General features: G+C 38.3%; 1 protein-coding gene across 2 annotated transcripts in view; it reads right to left on the bottom strand.

The window, feature by feature from the left end:
• Positions 1-25678, bottom strand: part of OSBPL1A (oxysterol binding protein like 1A) — a 239611-nt gene that overhangs the window by 159223 nt on the left and 54710 nt on the right. For both annotated transcript variants that reach the window (XM_032859742.1, XM_032859743.1), the window contains exons 6-9: positions 23768-23853; positions 22481-22625; positions 1112-1173; positions 965-1009 (exon numbers count right to left, since the gene is read on the bottom strand). In XM_032859742.1, the coding sequence (XP_032715633.1) occupies positions 965-1009; positions 1112-1173; positions 22481-22625; positions 23768-23853 (338 nt within the window). The remainder of the gene's footprint in view (positions 1-964; positions 1010-1111; positions 1174-22480; positions 22626-23767; positions 23854-25678) is intronic.

The following is a 25678-nucleotide window of genomic DNA, read 5'->3' as shown; positions in this document are numbered from 1 at the left end:
TAAATAAATAAAATATTTTTAAAAATAAATATAATTTTTAATTTTAAAAAGTATCAAATATGAACTAAGGTACTCAGTGCATTAATGAAAACGTAATACAACAGAGGGACAGGAATAGAAGAAATGCCATACTAATAAGATCAACAATGAACACTATGGTTCTAATGATATTGTTCAGGGATATTTATAGGAAGATTTTCAGTTGTAGACTTCAAAGACAAAGCCTGGAATGAAATGCTGAATAAAGAGTATTCTGATTTTATACCATATAGACATACTTGTGCATAAATATATAGAGGCAGCGTTTGCAAGTGCAAAAAAAAAAAAAAGCATGCCCTAAAATAGTTAATTCTAGAACATAACTGAATTCCAAAATGCAAAGATATTCTTAGAACCAGATTTTATATGTGTGCTCTGTGACAATTCAAGTATTAAATTCCTATTAAGTCTTCCCTAGTTCAATATTTATAACAAAAACATTGTAATTCCATGATTAAGGAAAAGAATTTGTTCTCCCACTCTGTTCTGTATAGGCTTATCACCTAAAAGTGTCAGACCATCAACACAAAGGACAGAAATTGCTACAATAAGTGGAAGCCTAACGAAGTCCAGTGCTACAGAAAATGGTCAATGTTGTCAGATCCAAGACAGATTATATCAGAAATAATTTTTAAATTTGAAAAAAAATTTTATTTGAAAGCATGAGAGCGAGCACGAGTGCGAGCATGAGCGCGAGCGCACAAGCAGGGGAAGCAGCAGGCAGAGGGAAATGTAGTGAGCATGGAGCCTGATGCAGGACTTGATCCTGGGAACCTGAGACCAAGATCCAAGCTGAAGGCATATGCCCAACTAGCTGAGCCACCAGGCACCCTTTAAATTTATTATTATTATTTTTTTTTTTTCAAAAATGGACCCCCTGAGAATTCTTTCTGGTTTTATAAATAAAAAAATAATCCCAGCCTACCTTCCAGAGAGGGCCTTCATATCGTTTCAACACTTTGTAGACAACCTATTAAGAATATGTTTTCATAAAAAAATGCCATCTACATATTTCAAGAATTCAAAATCTTTTCTAAAAAGGATCATATGCAAGTAGTCCATTACTACATACCTTATTACCGATAAGAATGTGTTTCATTTCAGCACCCTGAGCAAGGTCAAGGGGTTTCTGATCTGTATAAAATACAAGAAAAGAAAGAAACCAAGAACTTAATTGTATATAAAACATGCTATTATAACATATAAGATTCTTTATTTATTCCAATGGCCACACCTTTTTCTTCTTCTGCGGAGTTACCCACCTGAAGCTGCCATTTCAACTCTTTCTGGCCCTCATTTTGGTAGCTAACCATTAAGCCAGCAAGCAAGAGTAACCTCAGAGCACTCTGTACAGGTTCTATGATCCTTCAAGCCTTCTTACTTTAAAATCATTGTATTAGCTTCCCATGGCTGCTACACCAAAGTACCACAAACTCAGTGACTTCAAACAGTAAGAATGAATTCTTTCATAGTTGGGGAGCTCAGAGGTCCAAAATCCGTTTTGCTGGGGCCAAAAATCAAGGTGTAGACAGGACTCAATCTTTCTGGAGGCTAGGGAACAAACTATTTCCTTGCCCCTATCTAGTTTCTGGAGGCCATTTGGCCATTCCAACCAGGCGTCCCTATACTGAAACATTTATACACAACATAGTAACAGGAGAGTGGCCAGTTTTGAGAATACCTGGAGAGAGAGGAGTCCATCAATTAATTATACTATTATATTTTTTAAGCTTTAATAAATTCCACATTCGTTAATATGTGGTCCCCCCATCTTCAAAGTACATCACTCCAACCGCTGTTGCCATCCTTAGGTTTTCTCTCTCAATGTTCTGAGTTCCCCCACTTCATAAGGACAATTGTGAGTATACTGGGCCCTCCTGGATAGTTCAGGATTATCTCCCTATCTCAAGATCTTAACTAATCACTTAAGTAATCTTTAAGGGGGCCATTATTTGGTCTACCACAGCCACTCTTAAGCTGCTTCACCAGAGAACAAGTAGCAGAGAAAGCTCACAAGCATGATGGTCCACAACTGAGGACAAAAGCAAAAAGTGATAATGGAGAATGAAACCAGTAAGGCATTATGGGACGTTCTGCAATATCATACATGCAAGCATTCTATGTTTTGCCAAACAACAAAAACAGAATTTGTTAAAGTTACTTTTTTGAGTTTTGAAGTGAGCAGACCACTGTATGAAGCAAGCTAGCTTAAAAAAAAAAAAAATAGTCATCTCTGAACCTGGAAGTAGAATATGGTACTTTCAAAGTAACGTAGCTAACTGGTTTAAGAAAGGTAACATATTCTATCAAACAAGCTTTTTTTTAAATAAATTAAATTCAAGTTAGTTAAAATATAGTGTAGTATTGGTTTTAGGAGTAGAAGTTAGTGATTCATCACTTACATATAACACCCAGGGCTTGTCACAAGTGCCCTCCTTAATGCCCATCACCCATGTAGCCCATCCCTCCACCTACGTCCCCTCTCACAACCCTGTTTGTTCTCTATAGTTAAGAGTCTCTTATAGTTTATCTCCCTCTCTGTTTTTATCTTTTATTTTTCCTTCTTTTCCTTTCCCCTATATTCATCTGTGTTGTTTCTTAAATGCCACCTGAGGATATATTTGTCTGACTTATTTCACTTAGTATAATACACTCTAGTTCCATTCATGATGATGCAAATGGCAAAGATTTCATTCTTTCTGATGGCTGATCAAATAATCTTTTTATAAATACCAAACACCAGCTGTGGTGTTAGGCAGTCTTTTGTATGAATTTCTCCTAACAAGGATCAACTATGCACCAATTAATATTTTAGGCACTGGGGATTCAGCAGTGAACAGGACAGAAAAAAATGGAGAGCAGGGTAGGCATAGAAAAAGAGAAAAAGATAGTACATTAATAAAAATTACATGGCAAAAGGGCACCTGGGTGGCTCAGTCATTTAAGCATCTAGCTCTTAATTTCGGCCCAAGTCATGATCTCAGTGTCCTGGGATCAAGCCCTGCATCCGACTCTGCGTTCGGTGGGGAGTCTGAGATTTTCTCTCTCCCTCCCACCTCCCACCCAGCTCTCTAAAATAAATCTTTTTAAAAAATTACATGGCAGATAATATATTATGCTATGCCGATCCTTTCTAAGTGAATGATATGATAGAGAATGACTAGGATACCACTTTAGACTGGTGACTGGGCAACTGATTAGGGCAGGCCTTTCTGAGGAAAAGGTGTTTAAACTGAAAGGAAGGATCTGGTCTTGAGAAAATATAGGGGAAGGGCATTCCAACAGACAGAACACTAAAATCAATTTACTGGGCAAGAGAGATAGACGTCAGAAGCCACATCGTGTCAAGGCTTCGTAGGTCACTCCGTTGTGAGTCAGCAGAGGGATTTAGGTTATTTTAAGTATGATGAAGAGCCATTCAAGGGCTTTAGGAAAAAGAGTAACAGGCTCTGACTTCTGTTTAAAACTGTCAATGTGTTAAAAAGTAGTGGGCGCCTGGGTGGCTCAGTTGGTTGGACGACTGCCTTCGGCTCAGGTCATGATCCTGGAATCCCGGGATCGAGTCCCATATCGGGCTCCCGGCTCCACAGGGAGTCTGCTTCTCTCTCTGACCTTCTCCTCACTCATGCTCTCTCTCACGGTCTCTCTCTCTCTCTCTCTCTCTCTCTCAAATAAATAAATAAAATCTTAAAAAAAAAAAAAAAAGTAGTATTAAGAAGGGTAATAGGAGGGGTGCCTGGGTGGCCCTCAGGGGCCAGTGGGTAAAGCCTCTGCCTTTGGCTCAAGTCATGGTCTCAGGGTCCTGGGATCGAGCTCTGCATCGGGCTCTCTGCTCAGCAGGGAGCTTGCTTTCCCCTCTCTCTCTGCCTGCCTCTCTGCCTTCTTGTGATCTCTCTCCCTCTGTCAAATAAATAATAAATAAAATCTTAAAAAAAAAAGGATAATAGGGGAAATGTGAACTCTGGCTACTTGATGATTTTGTAAAATTTTTACTAAAGTTATTGTAGCAATGCTTTTTAACAGCTCTGTTGAGATATAATTCACATACCATATAATTCACCCATTTAAAGTGTACAATTAATTCAGTGGTTTTTGGTATATTCAGAGCTATGCAACCATCACATGGTTATAGTTTTTTCTAAAGGAGCCCTTTTATAAATATACTGAAATACATTTTTTAAAGATTTTATTTTTAAGTAATCTTTGTACCCAACAAGAGCTTGAACTCACAACCCTGAGGATCAAGAGTCACATGCTCAACTGACTGAGCCAGCCAGACGCCCCTATACTGAAACATTTATACACAACATAGTAACAGGAGAGTGGCCAGTTTTGAGAATAGAGAGAGAGGAGTCCATCAATTAATTATACTATTCTATTTTTTAAGCTTTGATAAATTCTATAATAAAAACATTTTTAAAAAGATCACCATGGTTACAGTGTGGAAAATACCTTGTAAATGTGGGCAAGAGAAAAGCAGAGAAATAGTTACAAAGCAATATCAATAGTCTAGGAAAAAGATAATAGTGGTTTGGACTAGAGAGCTAGTCATAGAAAAAAATGGAGACCGCAGAAAATAGAGAAGTTTAAGGGTTTCAGATTTTAAAGGTAGATTTAATAGGACTGCTGATGGGCAAAACTTGGACTAATTATATATTACTTCTTTAGTGGGGAAAAAATTTATAATAGCCATTTTAGGTTTTCTAGCTAGCATATAGGAAGAGGTCTAATAAAGAGGTCTGCCAACTGTTATTTTTATTCTATCTACAGGGCACTTTTGAGAAATTATCCCTTCAGGCAAAGAGGAGGACAATGTGATTTCTTTCACAGAATTCTGCCCTAACACCAAAAATAAATTCTGAACCCCTGCCAACTAGCTGAAATTCCAGTACTGAGCCTTCATTTCTAGATTGAATGCCTAAAGTGCCTAGTACAAGTAAGAATTAAATAAAAAATGCTTTTTGAACTGAATGAAAAAGACTCCTTACCCAAATGAGCACCATAGCCAATCAATTCAAAATTATACATCTTTTATCAAACACAACAAAATAAAAATCAGGAATGATCCAATATTTAAATTTTTACATGATATAAATTTGTCCTTTAATGAGAACACTAAATAATAATGTCAACATTCCTCAAAGGAATTTATACAGAATGTAATTTCAATAACATATCAATGGTATGTCTACTAAGAACCTAAAAGAAATTATTTTAAATGTCATCTGGGAGAATAAACAGGTAAGAATGTCAAAGACAATCTTCAAAAAAAGGGTAAGAGAAACCTTATCAGATCTTTACACATTACAAAAGCAATCATTAAAAATGAGATACTTGCAAAAGAAGAGACAGATGAAGCAATGAAAGAGAATAGAAAACAAAAGAGGATAAAATCTTAAAAGGTAGGAGAAAGGCATGAACAACGGAAAAGGAAAGATTGCTCAATGAAGGGTATAAAGATTAGTGATTAGCAATTTGAAAGTCTCACATCCTAACACACTCTCCCACATAGCACTGCTTACTCAAAACACTGTAAACAGGGCTGGGCCTCTGGCTACTTTCCTGACTTTACCTCCCTCCCCCAACTTTCCCTCCCCTGGGCAACCTGACAGCTTTCTTCTTTAAATACGCCAAGTGCTCCCCCATCCCAGAGCTTTTACACCTGCTTGCCTGTCGTCTTCAATGCTCTTCTGCCAGATATCTTCAGGCCTCACTCCTTAACTCAGCTCTGTGCTGCTCACAGAGGCCTTCCCTTACAGGCTTTCCAAACTAACAGCCCCACCCCCCCATGTCATCACTCTCTATCCCTTTCAACCTGTTTTATTTTTCTGCACCTCACTGCCTGACAATATATGTGTATTTACATTTGGTCTATCTCCTCCCACTAGGACATAAGCTGAGAGTGTGGGGGCTGTCTGGTTTTGTTCACTGTTGGATCCCCAGCACCTACAATGGTTCTTGGCACATAGTAGAGGCTCAGCATTTGCTTAATGAATGAATATGATTATAGACAATCTAGGAGAAAACATTCAAATATTTACCAAATCTCGATTTAAGTCTAGAAGTCAAAGAAGAGGATCAACAAATTTGAATAGAAATCTAAAACACTTTTAAAAAAGGAAAGAAAAGACTGGGAAAATTTAGTCTTAGAAAAACAGATAATCATTGTCCATATCATTGGAGTTTTGGGTGGTAAATTATATCCATGTGAAATACTATCCAGATGGTGAGCCAGGAAGACCAGGCTTCTGGAGACAATATGGAAAAATTGTTGATACTTGATAAAAACGAGGAGTTTAATATGTCAATTCTATTTACAAGCCAAACAGAAGGAGTAGACACTTTCTGAGGCATTTGCCAACCTTATTCTTTCACCATTGTCTGAGCACTGCTCTTTCCACACCCCCTGGGGGAGACATAGCAGCCATGTTTGCATCATAAGGCCCTGCCCCAGAGTTCCCTCTGACTGTATCAGAGGCAGGCCCTGAACAGTGGGTGCCATTGGATTATCTCCCACTGAAATTTAAAACTGAGGTTAGGAGATCCTGGTCTACTGAATGAAGTTCAGGCAGTCATCTACTAGCATGTATAGTGGAAAACTGATCGGCTAAGAGACAGAAATGAGAGACCAAGCAGTGAGAGAAGGATACACATACAATGAGTGGAAGCCTTCTTGATTCCTAACAGCTCCTGGTTCCTGATTCCATCCTTTCTGATGCCTGCTTTGTAATACCATAAAATACCTATGTATTCTGACATTAATAATGTATGACCTTCCTTTTGCCCATATTCTTGAGTTTAAACTAAACAACAACAACAACAAAAACACAACTTTTTTTTTAAAACTAGATTTTAAGTAGGCTTCATACCCAGGGTGGAGCCCACTGCAGGGCTTGAACTCATGATCCTCAGATCAGACCTAAGCTGAGATCAACAGTCGGATGCCCACTGGCTGAGCCATCCAGGCACCCCCATTATTTCAAACTTTTAAAAAAAGTTTGGTCTACCAGAGAATAATAACTAACAACTAAAAGCTAAGTCTTTATGATATTTGGCTCATAGCTGATTCCGCTTTGTGGATGCCTTCATTTTCCTCATTTTGAACATAAACATTAGTTTTGCAATTTTTTTTTTTAAAAAAAAAGGTTCTAAAATAGGTATGAAAATGAGAAAGTTATACAATATGCCAAAGAAACAGAGATTATATTTTAATAATTTGTGTTTTTTCCTATAATGCAGACATTATGACTTAAAAAAGTATTTCCTCAGAATGTGCCATCGCGACTTTTATCAAGAACACTTTAACAAGAATGTTCAATTTTGATTACTAATATAAACTACAGGGCAAAAGTATATTTAAACAACAACAATCAAATTTTTGAAGTTTATAGGCATATTTCTTTCGTTTAGACTGATATTCACATGGGACTATTAATTCTTGTTACATTGGAATGCTTTTGGAATCTAAATTTTGAAGGAAGAACCATTATAAACCACCACCTACAAAAACTATTCAAATCTTTGGGAAGTAGGTAAAGACACTAGGAATCATACTGTTAACATAAATTTTAGGTTGCTGACTCTTTTATAGCACTTTCAAGATTCCTTTAATTCCCAGTTAGGAAAATAACTTTAGTTCTTAACTAGTAATTAGTAGATAGAATTTAAATTATGTAACATAGTGTTCCTATTGCTCTGTAGTTCATGCAGCCTGCTAGAAAAGTCCTTTCCAGATACCTGTACCCGCCTTCCATTACATTTACAAGTTTATCCTTCAAAAAAGGTCTCTGGAAAGACCACAAATACATGAAGGTTAAACAACATGCTACTAAATAAGGAATGGGTCAACCAGGAAATCAAAGAAGAAATAAAAAATACATGGAAACATATAAAAATGAAAATACAATAGTCCAAAACCTTTGGGATGTGGAAAACGTGGTACTAAAAGGGAGGTATATAGCAATACAGGTCTACCTCAAGAAGTAATAATCACACAACTAGCCTTACACCTAAAGGAGCTAGAAAAAGAACAACAAAGCCTAAAACCAGCAGAAAGAAGGAAATAATAAAGATTAGAGCAGAAATAAATGATATAGAAACTAAAATATATATGTACATATACATATGTATAAAACAAACAAAAAAAAAGATGGCTCTTCAAAAAAATAAAATAGATAAACCTTTAGCCAGATTTATCAAAAAGAAAAAAGAATCAAAATGAATAAAATTACAAATGAGAGAAGAGAAACAATAAACATCAACACAGAAATATAATTATAAGATTATGAAAAACTATATGCCAACAAATTAGACAACTGAGAAGAAATGGATAAATTCTTAAAAACATATCAACTACCAAAACTGATACAGTAAGAAATAGAAAACTTGAACAGACTGGTAACCAGCAAAGAAATTGAATCAGTAATCAAAAATCTCCCCCAGGGGAGGAGTCAAGATGGCGGAGAAGCAGCAGGCTGAGACTACTTCAGGTAGCGGGAGATCAGCTAGATAGCTTATCTAAAGATTGCAAACACCTACAAATCCAACGGGAGATCGAAGAGAAGAACAGCAATTCTAGAAACAGAAAATCAACCACTTTCTGAAAGGTAGGACTGGCGCAAAAATGAATCCAAAGCGACAGGAAGATAGACCACGGCGGGAGGGGCCGGCTCCCGACAAGCGGCGGAGCAACGGAGCACAAAATCAGGACTCTTAAAAGTCTGTTCTGCTGAGGGACATCGCTCCAGAGGCTTAACCGGGGGGTGAAGCCCACGCGGGGTCAGCGTGGACTCAGGTCCCATAGGGTCACAGAAGGATCGGAGGTGTCTGAGTGTCGCGGAGCTTACAGGTATTAGAACGGGGAAGCCGGCTACAGAGACAGAGCTGAGGAGTGAGCTCTAAGCTCGGGGTTACCTTGAACCGGTCGCAGACTTGGTCAGCTCGGAGCGCGGCCGGAGGCCAGGGTGACGGGAGTAATTGGGCGCTGTTCTCTGAGGGCGCACTGAGGAGTGGGACCCCGGGCTCTCGGCTCCTCTGGGCCGGAGACTGGGAGGCCGCCATCTTCATTCCCGTCCTCCGGGACTCTATGGAAAGCGCTCAGGGAACAAAAGCTCCCGAAAGCAAACCCGAGCGGATTACTCAGCCCAGCCCCTGGTAAGGGCGGTGCAACTCCGCCTGAGGCAAAGACACTTGAGAATCACTACAACAGGCCCCTCCCCCAGAAGATCAACAAGAAACCCAGCCAAGACCAAGTTCACCTACCAAGGAGTCCAGTTTCAATACCAAGGAGAGCAGCGGAATTCCAGAGGAGGAGAAAGCAAAGCACGGAACTCATGGCTTTCTCCCCATGATACTTTAGCCTTGCAGTTAATTTTTTTTTCTTTTGAAATTTTTTTTTTCTCTTCTTCTGCCATATTTTTTTAGACTTTTACCCTTTTCTTTCTTAACGTTTTTTAACTAGTTTATCTAATATATATTTTTTTTCTTTTTTATATTTTTTCTTTATTCGTTTTCTTTTTTTGTTTTTGGTTTTTTTTTTTTCTTTCTGAACCTCTTTTTATCCCCTTTCTCCCCCTTCACGATATGAGATCTCTTCTGATTTGGATAAAGCATATTTTCCTGGGGTTGTTGCCACCCTTTTAGTATTTTACTTGCTCCTTCATATACTCTTATCTGGACAAAATGACAAGGCGGAAAAATTCACCACAAAAAAAAGAACAAGAGGCAATACCAAAGGTTAGGGACCTAATCAATACAGACATTGGTAATATGTCAGATTTAGAGTTCAGAATGACGATTCTCAAGGTTCTAGCCGGGCTCGAAAAAGGCATGAAAGATATTAGAGAAACCCTCTCTGGAGATATAAAAGCCCTTTCTGGAGAAATAAAAGAACTAAAATCTAACCAAGTTGAAATCAAAAAAGCTATTAATGAGGTGCAATAAAAAATGGAGGCTCTCACTGCTAGGATAAATGAGGCAGAAGAAAGAATTAGCGATATAGAAGACCAAATGACAGAGAATAAAGAAGCTGAGCAAAAGAGGGACAAACAGCTACTGGACCACGAGAGGAGAATTCGAGAGATAAGTGACACCATAAGACGAAACAACATTAGAATAATTGGGATTCCAGAAGAAGAAAGAGAGGGGAGCAGAAGGTATATTGGAGAGAATTATTGGAGAGAATTTCCCCAATATGGCAAAGGGAACAAGCATCAAAATCCAGGAGGTTCAGAGAACCCCCCTCAAAATCAATAAGAATTGGTCCACACCCCGTCACCTAATAGTAAAATTTACAAGTCTTAGCAACAAAGAGAAAATCCTGAAAGCAGCCCGGGAAAAGAACTCTGTAACATACAATGGTAAAAATATTAGATTGGCAGCAGACTTATCCACAGACACCTGGCAGGCCAGAAAGAGCTGGCATGATATATTCAGAGCACTAAGCAAGAAAAACATGCAGCCAAGAATACTATATCCAGCTAGGCTATCATTGAAAATAGAAGGAGAGATAAAAGCTTCCAGGACAAACAAAAACTGAAAGAATTTGCAAACACCAAACCAGCTCTACAGGAAATATTGAAAGGGGTCCTCTAAGCAAAGAGAGAGCCTAAAAGTAGTAGATCAGAAAGGAACAGAGACAATATACAATAACAGTCACCTTACAGGCAATACAATGGCACTAAATTCATATCTCTCAATAGTTACCCTGAATGTTAATGGGCTAAATGCCCCAATCAAAAGACACAGGGTATCAGAATGGATAAAAAAACAAAACCCATCTATATGTTGCCTACAAGAAACTCATTTTAAACCCGAAGACACCTCCAGATTTAAAGTGAGGGGGTGGAAAAGAATTTACCATGCTAATGGACATCAGAAGAAAGCAGGAGTGGCAATCCTTATATCAGATCAATTAGATTTTGTGCCAAAGACTATAATAAGAGATGAGGAAGGACACTATATCATACTCAAAGGATCTGTCCAACAAGAAGATCTAATAATTTTAAATATCTATCCCCCTAACGTGGAAGCAGCCAACTATATAAACCAATTAATAACAAAATCAAAGAAACACATCAACAATAATACAATAATAGTAGGGGACTTTAACACTCCCCTCACTGAAATGGACAGATCATCCAAGCAAAAGATCAACAAGGAAATAAAGGCCTTAAATGACACACTGGACCAGATGGACATCACAGATATATTCAGAACATTTCATCCCAAAGCAACAGAATACACATTCTTCTCTAGTGCACATGGAACATTCTCCAGAATAGATCACATCCTGGGAGACCTAAATCAGGTCTCAACTGGTATCAAAAGATTGGGATCATTCCCTGCATATTTTCAGACCACAATGCTCTGAAGCTAGAACTCAATCACAAAAGGAAATTTGGAAAGAACACAAATACATGGAGACTAAACAGCATCCTTCTAAAGAATGAATGGGTCAACCAGGAAATTAAAGAATTGAAAAAATTCATGGAAACAAATGATAATGAAAACACAACAGTTCAAAATCTGTGGGACACAACAAAGGCAGTCCTGAGAGGAAAATATATAGCGGTACAAGCCTTTCTCAAGAAACAAGAAAGGTCTCAGGTACACAACCTAACCCTACACCTAAAGGAGCTGGAGAAAGAACAAGAAAGAAACCTTAAACCCAGCAGGAGAAGAGAAATCATAAAGATCAGAGCAGAAATCAATGAAATAGAAACCAAAAAAACAATAGAACAAATCAACGAAACTAGGAGCTGGTTCTTTGAAAGAATTAATAAGATTGATAAACCCCTGGCCAGACTTATCAAAAAGAAAAGAGAAAGGACCCAAATAAATAAAATCATGAATGAAAGAGGAGAGATCACATCGAACACCAAAGAAATACAGACAATTAGAAGAACATACTATGAGCAACTCTACGCCAACAAATTTGACAATCTGGAAGAAATGGATGCATTCCTAGAGACATATAAACTACCACAACTGAACCAGGAAGAAATAGAAAGCCTGAACAGACCCATAACCAGTAAGGAGATTGAAACAGTCATTAAAAATTTTCAAACAAACAAAAGCCCAGGGCCAGACGGCTTCCCGGGGGAATTCTACCAAACATTTAAAGAAGAACTAATTCCTATTCTCCTGAAACTGTTCCAAAAAATAGAAATGGAAGGAAAACTTCCAAACTCATTTTATGAGGCCAGCATCACCTTGATCCCCAAACCAGACAAGGATCCCATCAAAAAAGAGAACTACAGACCAATATCCTTGATGAACACAGATGCCAAAATTCTCACCAAAATACTAGCCAATAGGATTCAACAGTACATTAAAAGGATTATTCACCACGACCAAGTGGGATTTATTCCAGGGCTGCAAGGTTGGTTCAACATCCGCAAATCAATCAATGTGATACAACACATTAATAAAAGAAAGAACAAGAACCATATGATACTCTCCATAGATGCTGAAAAAGCATTTGACAAAGTACAGCATCCCTTCCTGATCAAAACTCTTCAAAGTGTAGGGATAGAGGGCACATATCTCAATATTATCAAAGCCATCTAGGAAAAACCCACCGCAAATATCATTCTCAATGGAGAAAAACTGAAAGCTTTTCCGCTAAGGTGAGGAACACGGCAGGGATGTCCATTATCACCACTGCTATTCAACATAGTACTAGAAGTCCTAGCCTCAGCAATCAGACAACAAAAGGAAATTAAGGCATCCAAATCAGCAAAGAAGAAGTCAAACTATCACTCTTCACAGATGATATGATACTATATGTGGAAAAACCAAAAGACTCCAGTCCAAAACTGCTAGAACTTGTACAGGGATTCAGTAAAGTGTCAGGATATAAAATCAATGCACAGAAATCAGTTGCATTTCTCTACACCAACAACAAGACAAAAGAAAGAGAAATTAAGGAGTCAATCCCATTTACAATTGCACCCAAAAATATAAGATACCTAGGAATAAACCTAACCAAAGAGGCTAAGAATCTATACTCAGAAAACTATAAAGTACGCATGAAAGAAATTGAGGAAGACACAAAGAAATGGAAAAATGTTCCATGCTCCTGGATTGGAAGAACAAATATTGTGAAAATGTCTATGCTACTTAAAGCAATCTACACATTTAATGCAATTCCTATCAAAGTATGATCCATTTTTCTCAAAGAAATGGAACAAATAATCCTAAAATTTATATGGAACCAGAAAAGACCTCAAAGAGCCACAGGAATATCGAAAAAGAAAGCCAAAGTTGGTGGCATCACAATTCCGAACTTCAAGCTCTATTACAAAGCTGTCATCAAGACAGCATGGTACTGGCACAAAAACAGACACATAGATCAATGGAACAGAATAGAGAGCCCAGAAATAGACCCTCAACTATATGGTCAACTAATCTTCAACAAAGCAGGAAAGAATGTCCAATGGAAAAAAGACAGCCTCTTCAATAAATGGTGTTGGGAAAATTGGACGGCCACATGCAGAAAAATGAAATTGGACCATTTCCTTACACCACACATGAAAATAGACTCAAAATGGATGAAGGACCTCAATGTGAGAAAGGAATCCATCGAAACCCTTGAGGAGAACACAGGCAGCAACCTCTTCGACCTCAGCCGCAGCAACATCTTCCTAGGAACATCGCCAAAGGCAAGGGAAGCAAGGGCAAAAATGAACTATTGGGATTTTATCAAGATCAAAAGCTTTTGCACAGCAAAGGAAACAGTTAACAAAACCAAAAGACAACTGACAGAATGGGAGAAGATATTTGCAAATGACATATCAGATAAAGGGCTAGTGTCCAAAATCTATAAAGAACTTAGCAAACTCAACACCCAAAGAATAAATAATCCAATCAAGAAATGGGCAGAAGACGTGAACAGATATTTCTGCAAAGACGACATCCAGATGGCCAACAGACACATGAAAAAGTGCTCCATATCACTCGGCATCAGGGAAATACAAATCAAAACCACAATGAGATATCACCTCACACCAGTCAGAATGGCTAAAATTAACAAGTCGGGAAATGACAGATGCTGGCAAGGATGCGGAGAAAGGGGAACCCTCCTACACTGTTGGTGGGAATGCAAGCTGGTGCCACCACTCTGGAAAACAGCATGGAGGTTCCTCAAAATGTTGAAAATAGAACTACCCTATGACCCAGCAATTGCACTCCTGGGTATTTACCCTAAAGATACAAACGTAGTGATCCGAAGGGGCACGTGCACCCGAATGTTTATAGCAGCAATGTCTACAATAGCCAAACTATGGAAAGAACCTAGATGTCCATCCACAGACGAATGGATAAAGAAGATGTGGTATATATACACAATGGAATACTATGCAGCCATCAAAAGAAATGAAATCTTGCCATTTGCGATGACGTGGATGGAACTAGAGGATATCATGCTTAGCGAAATAAGTCAATCGGAGAAAGATAACTATCACATGATCTCCCTGATATGAGGAAGTGGAGATGCAACATGGGGGGTTAAGGGGGTAGGAGAAGAGTAAATGAAACAAGATGGGATTGGGAGGGAGACAAACTATAAGTGACTCAATCTCACAAAACAAACTGAGGGTTGCTGGGGGGAAGGGGGTTGGGGGGTGGGGTTATGGACACTGGGGAGGGTATGTGCTATGGTGAGTGCTGTGAAGTGTGTAAATCTGGCGATTCACAGACCTGTACCCCTGGGGATAAAAATATATGTTTATAAAAAATAAAAATTAAAAAAAAAAAAAGTCCCCCAAAACAAAAAAGTTCAGGACCAGACGGCTTTACAGGAGAATTCTACCAAACCTTTAAAGAAGAGTTACTATCTATTCTTTTCAAGTTATTCTAAAACACAGAAAAGGAAGGGAAATTTCCAAATTCATTCTATGAGACCAGTGTTACCCTGATACCACAACCCCATAAAAACATCACTAAAAAAGAGAACCTAGGGGCCAATATCCCTGATGAACACAGATATAAAAATGCTCATTAAAGGGGCACCTGGGTGGCTCAGTGGGTTAAAGCCTCTGCCTTTGGCTCGGGTCATGATCCCAGGATCCTGGGATTGAGCCCCGCATCAGGCTCTCTGCTCAGCGGGGAGCCTGCTTCCTCCAATCTCTCTCTCTGCCTGCCTCTCTGCCTACTTGTGATCTCTGTCAAATAAATAAATAAAATCTTTTTAAAAAATGCTCATTAGGGGCGCCTAGGTGGCTCAGTGGGTTAAGGCCTCTGTCTTCAGCTCGGGTCATGATCTCAGGGTCCCAGGATTGAGCCCCGAATTGGGCTCTCTGCTCAGCAGGAAGCCTACTTCCTCCTCTCTCTCTGCCTGCCTCTCTGCCTACTTGTGATCTCTGTGTCAAATAAATAAATAAAATCTTAAAAAAAATGCTCATTAAAATAATAGCAAAGTGAATCCTACAATACATTAAAAAAATCATTCACCATGATCAAATGAATCTACTCCTGGGTTGCAAGGGTAGTTCAATATTTGCAAAAGCAACATGATATATCACATTAATAATACAAATCCATTCATGGATTTGACAAAATACAACATCCATTCATGATAAAAATCTTCAACAAAGTACGTTTAGAGCAAACATACCTCAACATAAGAAAGGCTATATATGAAAAACACACAGCTAATATTCTAAATGGGGAAATGCTGAGAGCTTTTCTTGATGGTAAGAAACAAGACAGGGATTTCCACTCTCAGCACTTATTTAGATAGTCTTGGAATCCCCAGCCACAGCAATCAGACAACAAAAACAAATAAAAGGCATCCAAACTGTGAAGGAAGTCAAACGTTTCACTATTTGCTGATGACATGATACTATATGTAGAAAACCTTAAAGACTCTATTAAAAAAGACTGCTAGAACTGATAAACAAATGCAGTAAATCTGTAGGGTATCAAATCAACATACAGAAATCTGTTACATTTCTATACACCAATAATGAAGCAGTAGAAAGAGAAATTAAGGAATCACTCCCATTTACAATTGCACCAAAAGCAGTAAGGTATCTAGGAATAAACCTAGTGAAAGAGATGAAAGATCTGTACTCTGAAAGTTACGTAACACTGATAAAAGAAACTGAAGATGACACTAAGAAACAGACATTCCATGCTCTCATGGATTAGAAGAATGTTGCTAAAAATGTCTATATTACCCAAAGAAATCTACACATTTAATGCATTCTCTGTCAAAATACCAACAACATTTTTCACAGAACTGGAACAGTCTTAAAATTTGTATGGACACACAAAAAACCCTGAATAGCCAAAGCAATATGGAAAAATAAAAGGCTGGAGGCACAATTCTGGACTTCAAGTTACAAAGACGTAGTAATCAAAACAGTATGGTACTGGCACAAAACCAGACACGTATCAATAGAACAGAATAGAAAACCCAGAAATGAGCACACAATTATATGGTCAATTAATCTTCCACAAAGCAGGAAAGGATATACAATGAGAAAAAGAATGTCTCCTCAACAAATGGTATTGGGAAAACTGGACAGCAACATGCAAAAGAATGAAAAGGGACCACTTTCTCTCACCATATGCAAAAATAAATTCAAAATGGATTAAGGACTTAAACGTGAGACCTGAGGGGCCCTTGGATGGCTCAGTGGGTTAAGCCTCTGCCTTCAGCTCAGGTCATGATCTCAGGGTCCTGGGATCGAGCCCAGCATCGGGCTCTCTGCTCAGCAGGGAGCCTGCTCCCCCGACCTCTCTCTGCCTGCCTCTCTGCCTACTTGTGATCTCTCTCTCTACCAAATAAATAAATAAATAAAATCTTAAAAAAAAAAAAATGTGAGACCTGAAACCATAAAAATTCTAGAAGACAGCAAAGGCAGTAACTTCTTTGACTTCAGCCATAGCAACTTACTTCTAGTTATGTGTCCTGAGGCAATGGAAACAAAAGCAAAATAAATTAGTGGGACTATACCAAAATAAAAAGGTGCACAGTGAAGGAAACAATCAATAAAACTAAACCTACAGAATGGAAGGTATTTACAAACGCCATATCTGATAAAGGGTCAGTATCCAAAATGTATAAAGAACTTATAAAACTCAACATTCAAAAAATGAATAATCCTTTCCTCACTGATTGCCTTGCCACCTTCATCAAAAATCAATTCTCCCTATATACAAGTTGTTGTCTAGACTCGCTCCTGTTCTATAAGTCTATATATCTATCTTTATACCATATCACAGAGTCCTGAAATTAGGTTATATGATGGTGTGTGTCAATTTAAACAGGCTACAATGATGCCCCGAAAGCTGATAAAACATTATTTTTGGGTGTTTCTGTGAGGGGGTTTCTGGATGAGATTAATATCTCATTTTGAGCCAGTGAACGGAGTGAAAAAAGGTCTGCCTTCACCACTGTGAGTGGGGATCATCCAATCTGTTGAGGGCCTAGAAGAAGAGGAAGAATGAATTCTGTCATTTCGTGAGCTGAGACACCCTTCTCTTTCTGCCCTCTGATATAGGAGTTCCTGATTCTCCAGCCTTTGGACTCGAGGACTTGCACTGCTGGCCTTCCTGGTCTCTGGTCTTCAGACTGAATTACACCATCAGCTTTCTTGGTTCTCCAGCTTGCAGACAGCATACTATGGACGATCTCAGCCTCCATAATCATTCACTCATATGTGTATATGTGTGTGTGTGTGTGTGTGTGTATATATATATATATATACACACACACACACACACACACCCTACATATCTCACACATGTATCTACATGGATAGCTAACTGTCCCAGCATTAATGTACTCAGTTCTTCCCTCACCCACTTTTCATGCCATCTTTGTCATCCATCAAGTTTCTATATGCACAGGTTTTCATTTCCATACTATCTGGTCTGTTCACCTTCATCTAACCTGAACTAATACCAAGATCTCACTAAATGATCTTATCCATCCCATTACTAACTCCATATGTGGACAATTCCCAAATTTATATCTCCATCCAGAGATCTCACCTAAGCACAAACTTCTATTTCTGACATCTCACTTGGATTGTAAAATAGTATTTCAAATTTTAAACACCTTAAAAACCAAACTCCTAATTCTCAGCCACTGCTAGCCTACACTTCCCTGCAGTCTTACCCTACTCCGTAACTGGAAATTCCCTTTTTCCAGGTCCTTGACTGAAAGACTGTAAAGTCAACCTCAATTCATGTCTTTTTCTCATACCTCACATATCCAAGCCATCAGAAAATCTTGACTACTCTGCCTTCATTATTTATACACACACACACACACACACACACACATACACACACACCCGCTTACAACATTTATATGACCACTATCCTGATCCAAGCCAATATCCTCTCTCACCTGATTATTCCAGTAGCCTAAATGCCTCCTTTTTTCCTCCTTGTCTTCCTAGGATTTATTCTCATAATAATCAGTGACCATTTTTTAGAACCTAAGTCTGGTCACATCACTGCTGCATTCTAAAATGTGGGAGGGCCCACACAGTCCCAGCTCACAAAGAGTAAGAGCCACGATTCTCAAAATAACCCACAGGCCTTTCAGCATCCAGTCCCCACTGCCTCTCTAACCACCTCCTTCAACCACTCTCCTCTGGACAAACTGGTCTCCCTGCTTTTCGTGACACACATCACATACACTCCCCATGTCTGCTGCCTAGGACCACTCTCACTGCCCACATATTGACACTGCTTCAAGTCTTAATTATCATTCTCACAGAGCTTTTCCTGCCACCTTTCACAAAGCAGCAACCCTCTATACACCAAACACACTCCCAATTCCTCCTACCCTGCCTTTTTCCCTTCTCCTAGGCACTGATCTCATCTGACATAATGCTTGCTTTTTATTGGCTCTCTCCTATTAGAATGTAAGTTCTCTGAAAACAGGGATTTGTTTTTACATTGTTTTGTTTTTTCACTGCTCTAGATCCCTAGTCCCTGGAATAGTATCTAGCACATAAACCCTCAATAAGTATTTGTTGAATAAATGAATGTTTTACTTCCAATAGGTTCAGAATTAGTGTTTTTATCCAGAAGGACAACCCCCCCTACCCCCACCCCCGCTTCTCTTCCATTTTAAAATTCATTGCCCTGGACTTTTCTATAGAAATGAGAGTCAGGTAGTCAAGTCTTATGAAAACTCTTTGAGGATTCTGGCTGGGATTGCTTTGAATTAATTTGGAGAGAACTGTTAGCTTTTTGATGTTGAGTTTCTTCCCCACCAAAAACATCACAGGCTTCTCCATTTTTAGGTCTTTTATGTCCTTCAATTGGAACATGTTTCTCTTTTTGCTGTTACCAAAGCATTGCATTTTTTAAGGTTACATTTTTTAACTGTCACAATTAAATCATCAAGCTCTTTTTCTATTGTGTTAATCTTCCTCAACTTTAAAAACATGCTTAAATCTCTGCCTAAAAAATCTTCCTCTTGGCCATGCAACCATTCCTTCTGTTCTTAAATATTGCAGAGAAGTGGATGAGCAGTGCTACCTTAGCTTCCTCATGTCAATCCTTAACCCTTAACCTCGCTGTTGTCAACTACCCAGTGATACTACTCTTTCCGAAAGGACCTCTGGGCACTCAGTCACTGAATTCCACAGCCTTGTCTAAATGTTTCTCTTCTTCAGTCTAAGTTGCGCATGACAACAAGTACACCCTACCCCTTTACTCCACATTTTAGCGCTTCCTTTGGCTTCCATGGAACAGCTATTTTCCTCACATCTCCTGAGTGTTTCCCCTTCTCTATCCCCTGGTTTCTCTTCTTTGATTCCAGGGAGAACCTATATCTATCCTAGAGATACAGAGAAAGCCTTTCTGGGGAAGACAATTTGAGCTAATTCTTAAAGTAAGACTAGGGTTTAACACAGATGAGCATGAAAGGGGCATTTCTGGCAGGGAGAAGAGCATGCGCAGAGTAGGGACAGCACGGTCAACCCGAGACTCTGTTGGAGTAGAGTAGACACTAATCACATGGAGCTAATGAAATGTGGCTAATTCAAGCTGAGATGTCTGTTAGGTGCAAAATATACACCAGATTTCAAAGACTTAGTATCAAAAAGGAGATGTAGGGCGCCTGGGTGGCTCAGTGGTTAAAGCCTCTGCCTTCGGCTCAGGTCATGATCTCAGGGTCCTGGGATCGAGTCCCGCATCAGGCTCTCTGCTCAGCAGGGAGCCTGCCTCATCCTCCTGTCTGTCTCTGCCTGCCTCTCTGCCTACTTGTGATCTGTCAAATAAATTAAAAAAAAAAAAAAAAAAAAGAGAGATGTAAAATCTCACTCTTTTTCACTGATTACATGTTGAAATGGGTTTTGGATATGCGGTTTTAAATAAAATAGGTCATTAAAATTAATTTCATTGGCTTTTTACTTTTTAAATGTGCCTACTAGAAAACTTAAAATTATATATGTGGCTCTCATTATGTATCTGTTGGTTAGTGCCAGTCTATAGCAAAAAGGACAAAGGAAGAGAGGAAAGCAGAAAATTCTATCATTAATTTTCTTATTCCTTTCTACTCCCATTGAGGTCAATAAAAGTTCAGGCCCTAATTACCTCTCACCTAAGACCACTTCAAAGGTCCTACTGACCCCTCCCTATAGTCTTGGTTCTGACACAACCAATCCTCGATACTACACATCAGTAGATAACCACATTAATTTTTTCAAAGTAACTCATCTCTCCACTGCTCACCTATTTCTTTATCCTGGTCCCCTGAACTTCCAAATTAAGGGGTAAAATGATCTGGCATCTTAAGGCTCTTCACTATGCAAACCTAATCTGCATTTGTAAGATGACCTAGTACTGCTCCCCTTTACATGTGTCAATGTACCAAAATGAGATGCCACCTAAATGTGAATTTTTACCTTCTTGCCTTTGTCATAATCTTCTCTGTTTAGAATACACTTGCCAAAATTTAATGATATTCTGTTTATGTTTAAAAAGAAAAAATATGAGTGGGGTCTTCTGTTAGAGATACAGGTATTTAGAGAAGGCTTTAAAAAAAAAAAAAAATCCTAGGCGTCTGGGTGGCTCAGTGGGTTAAAAAAAAAAAATCCTACAAGGACTTCAGTCTATATTAAATACCTACTCCTTCGTGAAGTCATTTCTAATTACTTAAACCTTCAACAAACATGCAACATGTAGAAGGTGTCATGTGCTATACATTACTCTAGATCCCAGGTAAACCAGACAGTAAGGTATTAGCTCTGCCTTTAGGAATCCAGTCTCATGGGATGTGGCTACGTAAGTCAACAATTACCATAGAGTAGAATTTTGGCAATAATGGAGGTGAATAGAGGGCCCTGGTGGACCACTGCCAAGTCAAGTCTTAATCCAGGTTTGATGGTAGGTAAGGGAAGCATCCTTAAAAGTGAATGCCCCTAATGCAATGTTCCCTCTTTGAATATCCAAGACACCTTTTGTAGCTTCTCCTGTGGTTATATGATCTCATCTCTGATACTGTCATGCATGTAGAACTGAAACTCACTACCTGTACATTCCATACTTGCAGATGTACCTATTGCTAAAATTTGTAATCCCAAAATCAATACTCATGCGATTTCCTCGTCATTCACAGGCAAGTCCCAAGTGGTGAAAAATTTGAGTGTCCTCATGTCCCCAGCTGAGGTAGAACAAGGTGGCATTCTGCCTTCTTGTTTCAGCTCTCATGCAGTAAACAAATGTCCCTATCACAGTCTACCTAGTATTGCCACATTTTCAGTATTTGTGCTTTTTGTTGGTGGTTTCACTGTTGAAACTGGCCACCAAACATGGCACTGAATTGTTAGCTAATGTTCCTAAAAGCAAGAGAGCTATGATGTGCTGCATGGAGAATGTGTATTAGACGAGCTATATGTATTATGTATTAGATGAGAATATGTATTAGACATGGTATTAGATGAGCTCTGCTCAGGCATGAGTGATAGTGCTGTTGGCATAAGCTCTATGTTCCTGAATTAACAACATATATTAAATAAGCTGTTTTAAAACAGAAATACACACAAAATAAAGTTATGTATTAATCAGTATAAAAATGTTGTGACCAAAGGCTTTCAAGAACCTAACTCTGTACCCCCCCACCATGAGCAATGGCTCAGTATTAATTCTCTGTTCACAACAACTTGGCAGAACATAACAATCTTAAATAATGAGAATCAACTATATTCTCCTTCCCTCGAGAGGGGGGAAATCTATTTTAATCATTACTGCCTCCTATGGAATAGGTATTATTAAACAGTTAACTCAAACTAGGAAGGAAATTAGTAAGTTCATTTCTTTCGTTTGTGTGAATGCCTTGAGTTCAAAATTAAGTAGGGGTCATATAGTTTAACAAAGGCTGGATATTAAAACAAAGCAATTTTATATGGCACTGACTTATTTTTATAGCTTCCAAATGACCAACAATGGCTTTTACTGACATGCTTACCATTTTTGTTCTTCAGATTTGGGTCTGCTCCATTTTTCAGAAGCTTTAAAGCACACTGCTTATGAGCCCGGTAAGCTGCACAATGCAAGGGTGTATTTCCTAACTGATCCGAACAATTAACATCAGGAGGATTGGGCCTGTTGAGCTAATGAATGAAAAAAAATGCAATGCAGAATTACATTATCAAAGATGGACTTTCTCCCATAGAAACACATTAAGGTGTAACTGCATGTTCAGGGGGACCCTCAAACTATAGAAGCTGATGAACACCAGAGCTCTAGACGATCGGAGGATGCTTGCTCACTGAACCAGTAAATCCATGTCACTCATTCCCCATGTTTGCCAGGAAATCTCAGTCACCACATTCCCATGACCACAGACACCACGCACTACACCAATACCACCCCACCAACGCCTAGACATTAAAATTTCACTAAGATTTGCTCCCTTCTACCAGTCTTGTGATTCACACTGGGGACAGCAAAAATACAAACCAGTCTCCCATAGGCAGCCATTCAGAAGAGTTAAAATCATAAATGTTAAATGTGTAAATGTTAAAAGTTCTACGGAATTTGTTGTTCCCAACTGACTGCTTTAAAAACTCTTTATATAGTCTTCATTTCAGAAAGCTTAAAAAAAAATGTTTGAGGCACTTCACTTGGAAACCAAAGAGGCCTTTCAAATGATCTGAAATAACTTCAAAGCAAATGGAAATGCTTCAGTCTTGAATTTAGAACAAATTTGGTTTCATGTTTAATGAGACTATGTGGGAAATGGAAACTGGAAAGTAGGTCTCCAAAAGGAAAAAAAAAAATGGGTAAAGTTTTCAGTCTGTTCTAACATGATATAAATATTCACAAATATTGTCCCTTCTTTGTATGTTGCTTTCTAAAAGTGTAGCATACCTTTCAGAAATTATTGCTTATCAAAATTAGAGAAACTTGTTCCTTTATTGGATCTTGTGATATTCTTTCAATTTTAAATTGGCTTACTCTGGAAAAACAATTATCCGAACATTAAGTATTTGCCTTGAAAAGTCAGTTTCTTAATCCATCAGGTTTTCAGTAGGGGGTGGGGATGTAAGTAAATTCAGAGAAAAATATAATCATTACAATATATCCTGCTTAAATGATAATTATGCCAAGAGTTTTTAGATTCTTAAGGATTTTTGTACTATTATTATAATCTCCAGTAGTTTGGTCCCATAATTTGGCTAAATTATGAAGTTAACATTAAGTTAAAATTTTCCTAAAGGGTAAAGAATACACGTTGTTATTGCTATTTTACCAGAGCTATGAGTTCTGCTGTTCTGCCTTCTCTCGCTGCTGCCAGAAGTTCTTCTTCAAGCTTTCTTTGTTGAGTCCTTTCTACAGCTGCAAAAGGAAAGTACATATTATTCTACTTCTAGTTAGATTCCTATAGCAAATCATTACAAAGATGTATGAGTAAAGTGGTCTCGTAGGGAAAAAGTCACAATGTTTTGAATTATAATTCAAATGTAGTTAAAGACTTTATTGTTATTCTCATTGCCTTACATTTCAGATAACAGAGTTCAACTTCTTTCAGATTCAGATGAACTTGTGTTTTCAATTCATAGGTCTTTAAGTATCTTACTACAATATCCACCACAAATAATTATGACTTACTTTTGCATGCTGAAATACTATTACATATCTGCCTTGGAAAGGTAGATAAATTGGGAGTAGCATTCATACCTTCCAGAACCTTAGAATCTGTGAAAAGTAACAATAAGAAATAGCACTGGTAGGAAGACATACAAACCATATAAATAGGTAGATTTATATATACTTATATACTTCCAAATAAGATTTTTTAAAACAAGATTTTAACAAATTTTATAGAATTTACAATCTGCCGAGTGCTACTCAAAGCACTTTAAAAATAACTTCCAATTATAAAATAAGTCACAGAGATGAAAAAATATAGCATACAGAATGGAGTCATATTGTAACAACTTTACACGGTGACAGATAACTACACTTATCATGGTGAGCACTATGTAACATATAAAATTGTCAAATCACTATGTTGTATACCTGAAACTAATATAACATTGTAGGTCAACTATACTTCAAAAAATAAATTTGGAAAAATACATTAATTCACTAAATCCTCATAGCTATGCTATGAAGTAGGTGTTACTATTATCCTGATTGTATAGATGAAGAAACTGAGGCACTAAGTAGTTAAGGAATTAAGCCAAGGTCACACAGCTGGAAATATAGGAGCTAGGATTTGAACTTGTGCAGGCTGGTTCCAGAGACCATGTGCTTGTTACTACTCTTAAACCTGCTTCTTAAATCACACTTGGAGGGAAAGAGAGCAATAGGCAATCTCATTTCAGAGAATGGAATATGCAATAAGGCCTCTTTTTGCTAAATTTTAATTCTGTTCTGGCTTATAAAAAAACAAGCAATTTCACAGAAAGGCTCAGGAATCTCAGTTTAAACATGTGCACAAAATCCCGTGTAAAAGGTTTCTCAGGTCTTCCTGGCCGAAGTCAGGTCATGGACAAAAAAGGAGGTTGGGGAGCCAAGAGACTGGGGAAACACTATGAATATTATCTTGAATACAGCAATAGCTGGAACTAGTTTAAAAAAACTGACTAATATTCTTATCGTACCATTATCTTCTATTTTCACATATTTACTTCCACACCCAGACTCCCTCCCCATCTCAGAGGAAGGCACCCAAGCCTCTGCATAGCTTCTCGATGGCTTCTGCTTTTGCTGGGATTTACACTCTTCAATGTTTCCTCTTACTGGCGCTCTGACTATTGGACTGTGAGCTCTGAGAACAGCCACATCCTTATGCCTGCTGTACATGCCTCTACTATTTCATGTACTACTCAAGAGCTGTAGTTTATCCCCTCAGTGACTCCTGCAGTCAGGTACTGTTCTTACTCTTCTGTGTATCCTAGGCATTTACACCTGTGTCTGGCTCAATGCATATTTGTCCAATAAATATTTGCTGAATAATCAAGTAAGTGCTTAATCATGTTGGTTCTAGACTTTAGGGAAAGGAGGTGAAAGGAACCCTAAAATTTTTTTCTACATTGTGTAGGTTCATAACTGAAGGAAAATGGGGATTTGGAGTTGAAAACCTTGCATATGTTCTTGTCCTGTGCTCCTTAAGGACATTGAAAGATTATTGATCCAGTCAATGAAAAGGAAAAAT

This window comes from Lontra canadensis, unplaced genomic scaffold, assembly GCF_010015895.1.
Source record: "Lontra canadensis isolate GAN:19392208 unplaced genomic scaffold, GSC_riverotter_1.0 scaffold17, whole genome shotgun sequence".
Lineage (NCBI taxonomy): Eukaryota > Metazoa > Chordata > Mammalia > Carnivora > Mustelidae > Lontra > Lontra canadensis.
The sequence above is the reverse complement of the archived record's forward strand: the minus strand, read 5'-3'. Positions and strand labels throughout refer to the sequence as shown.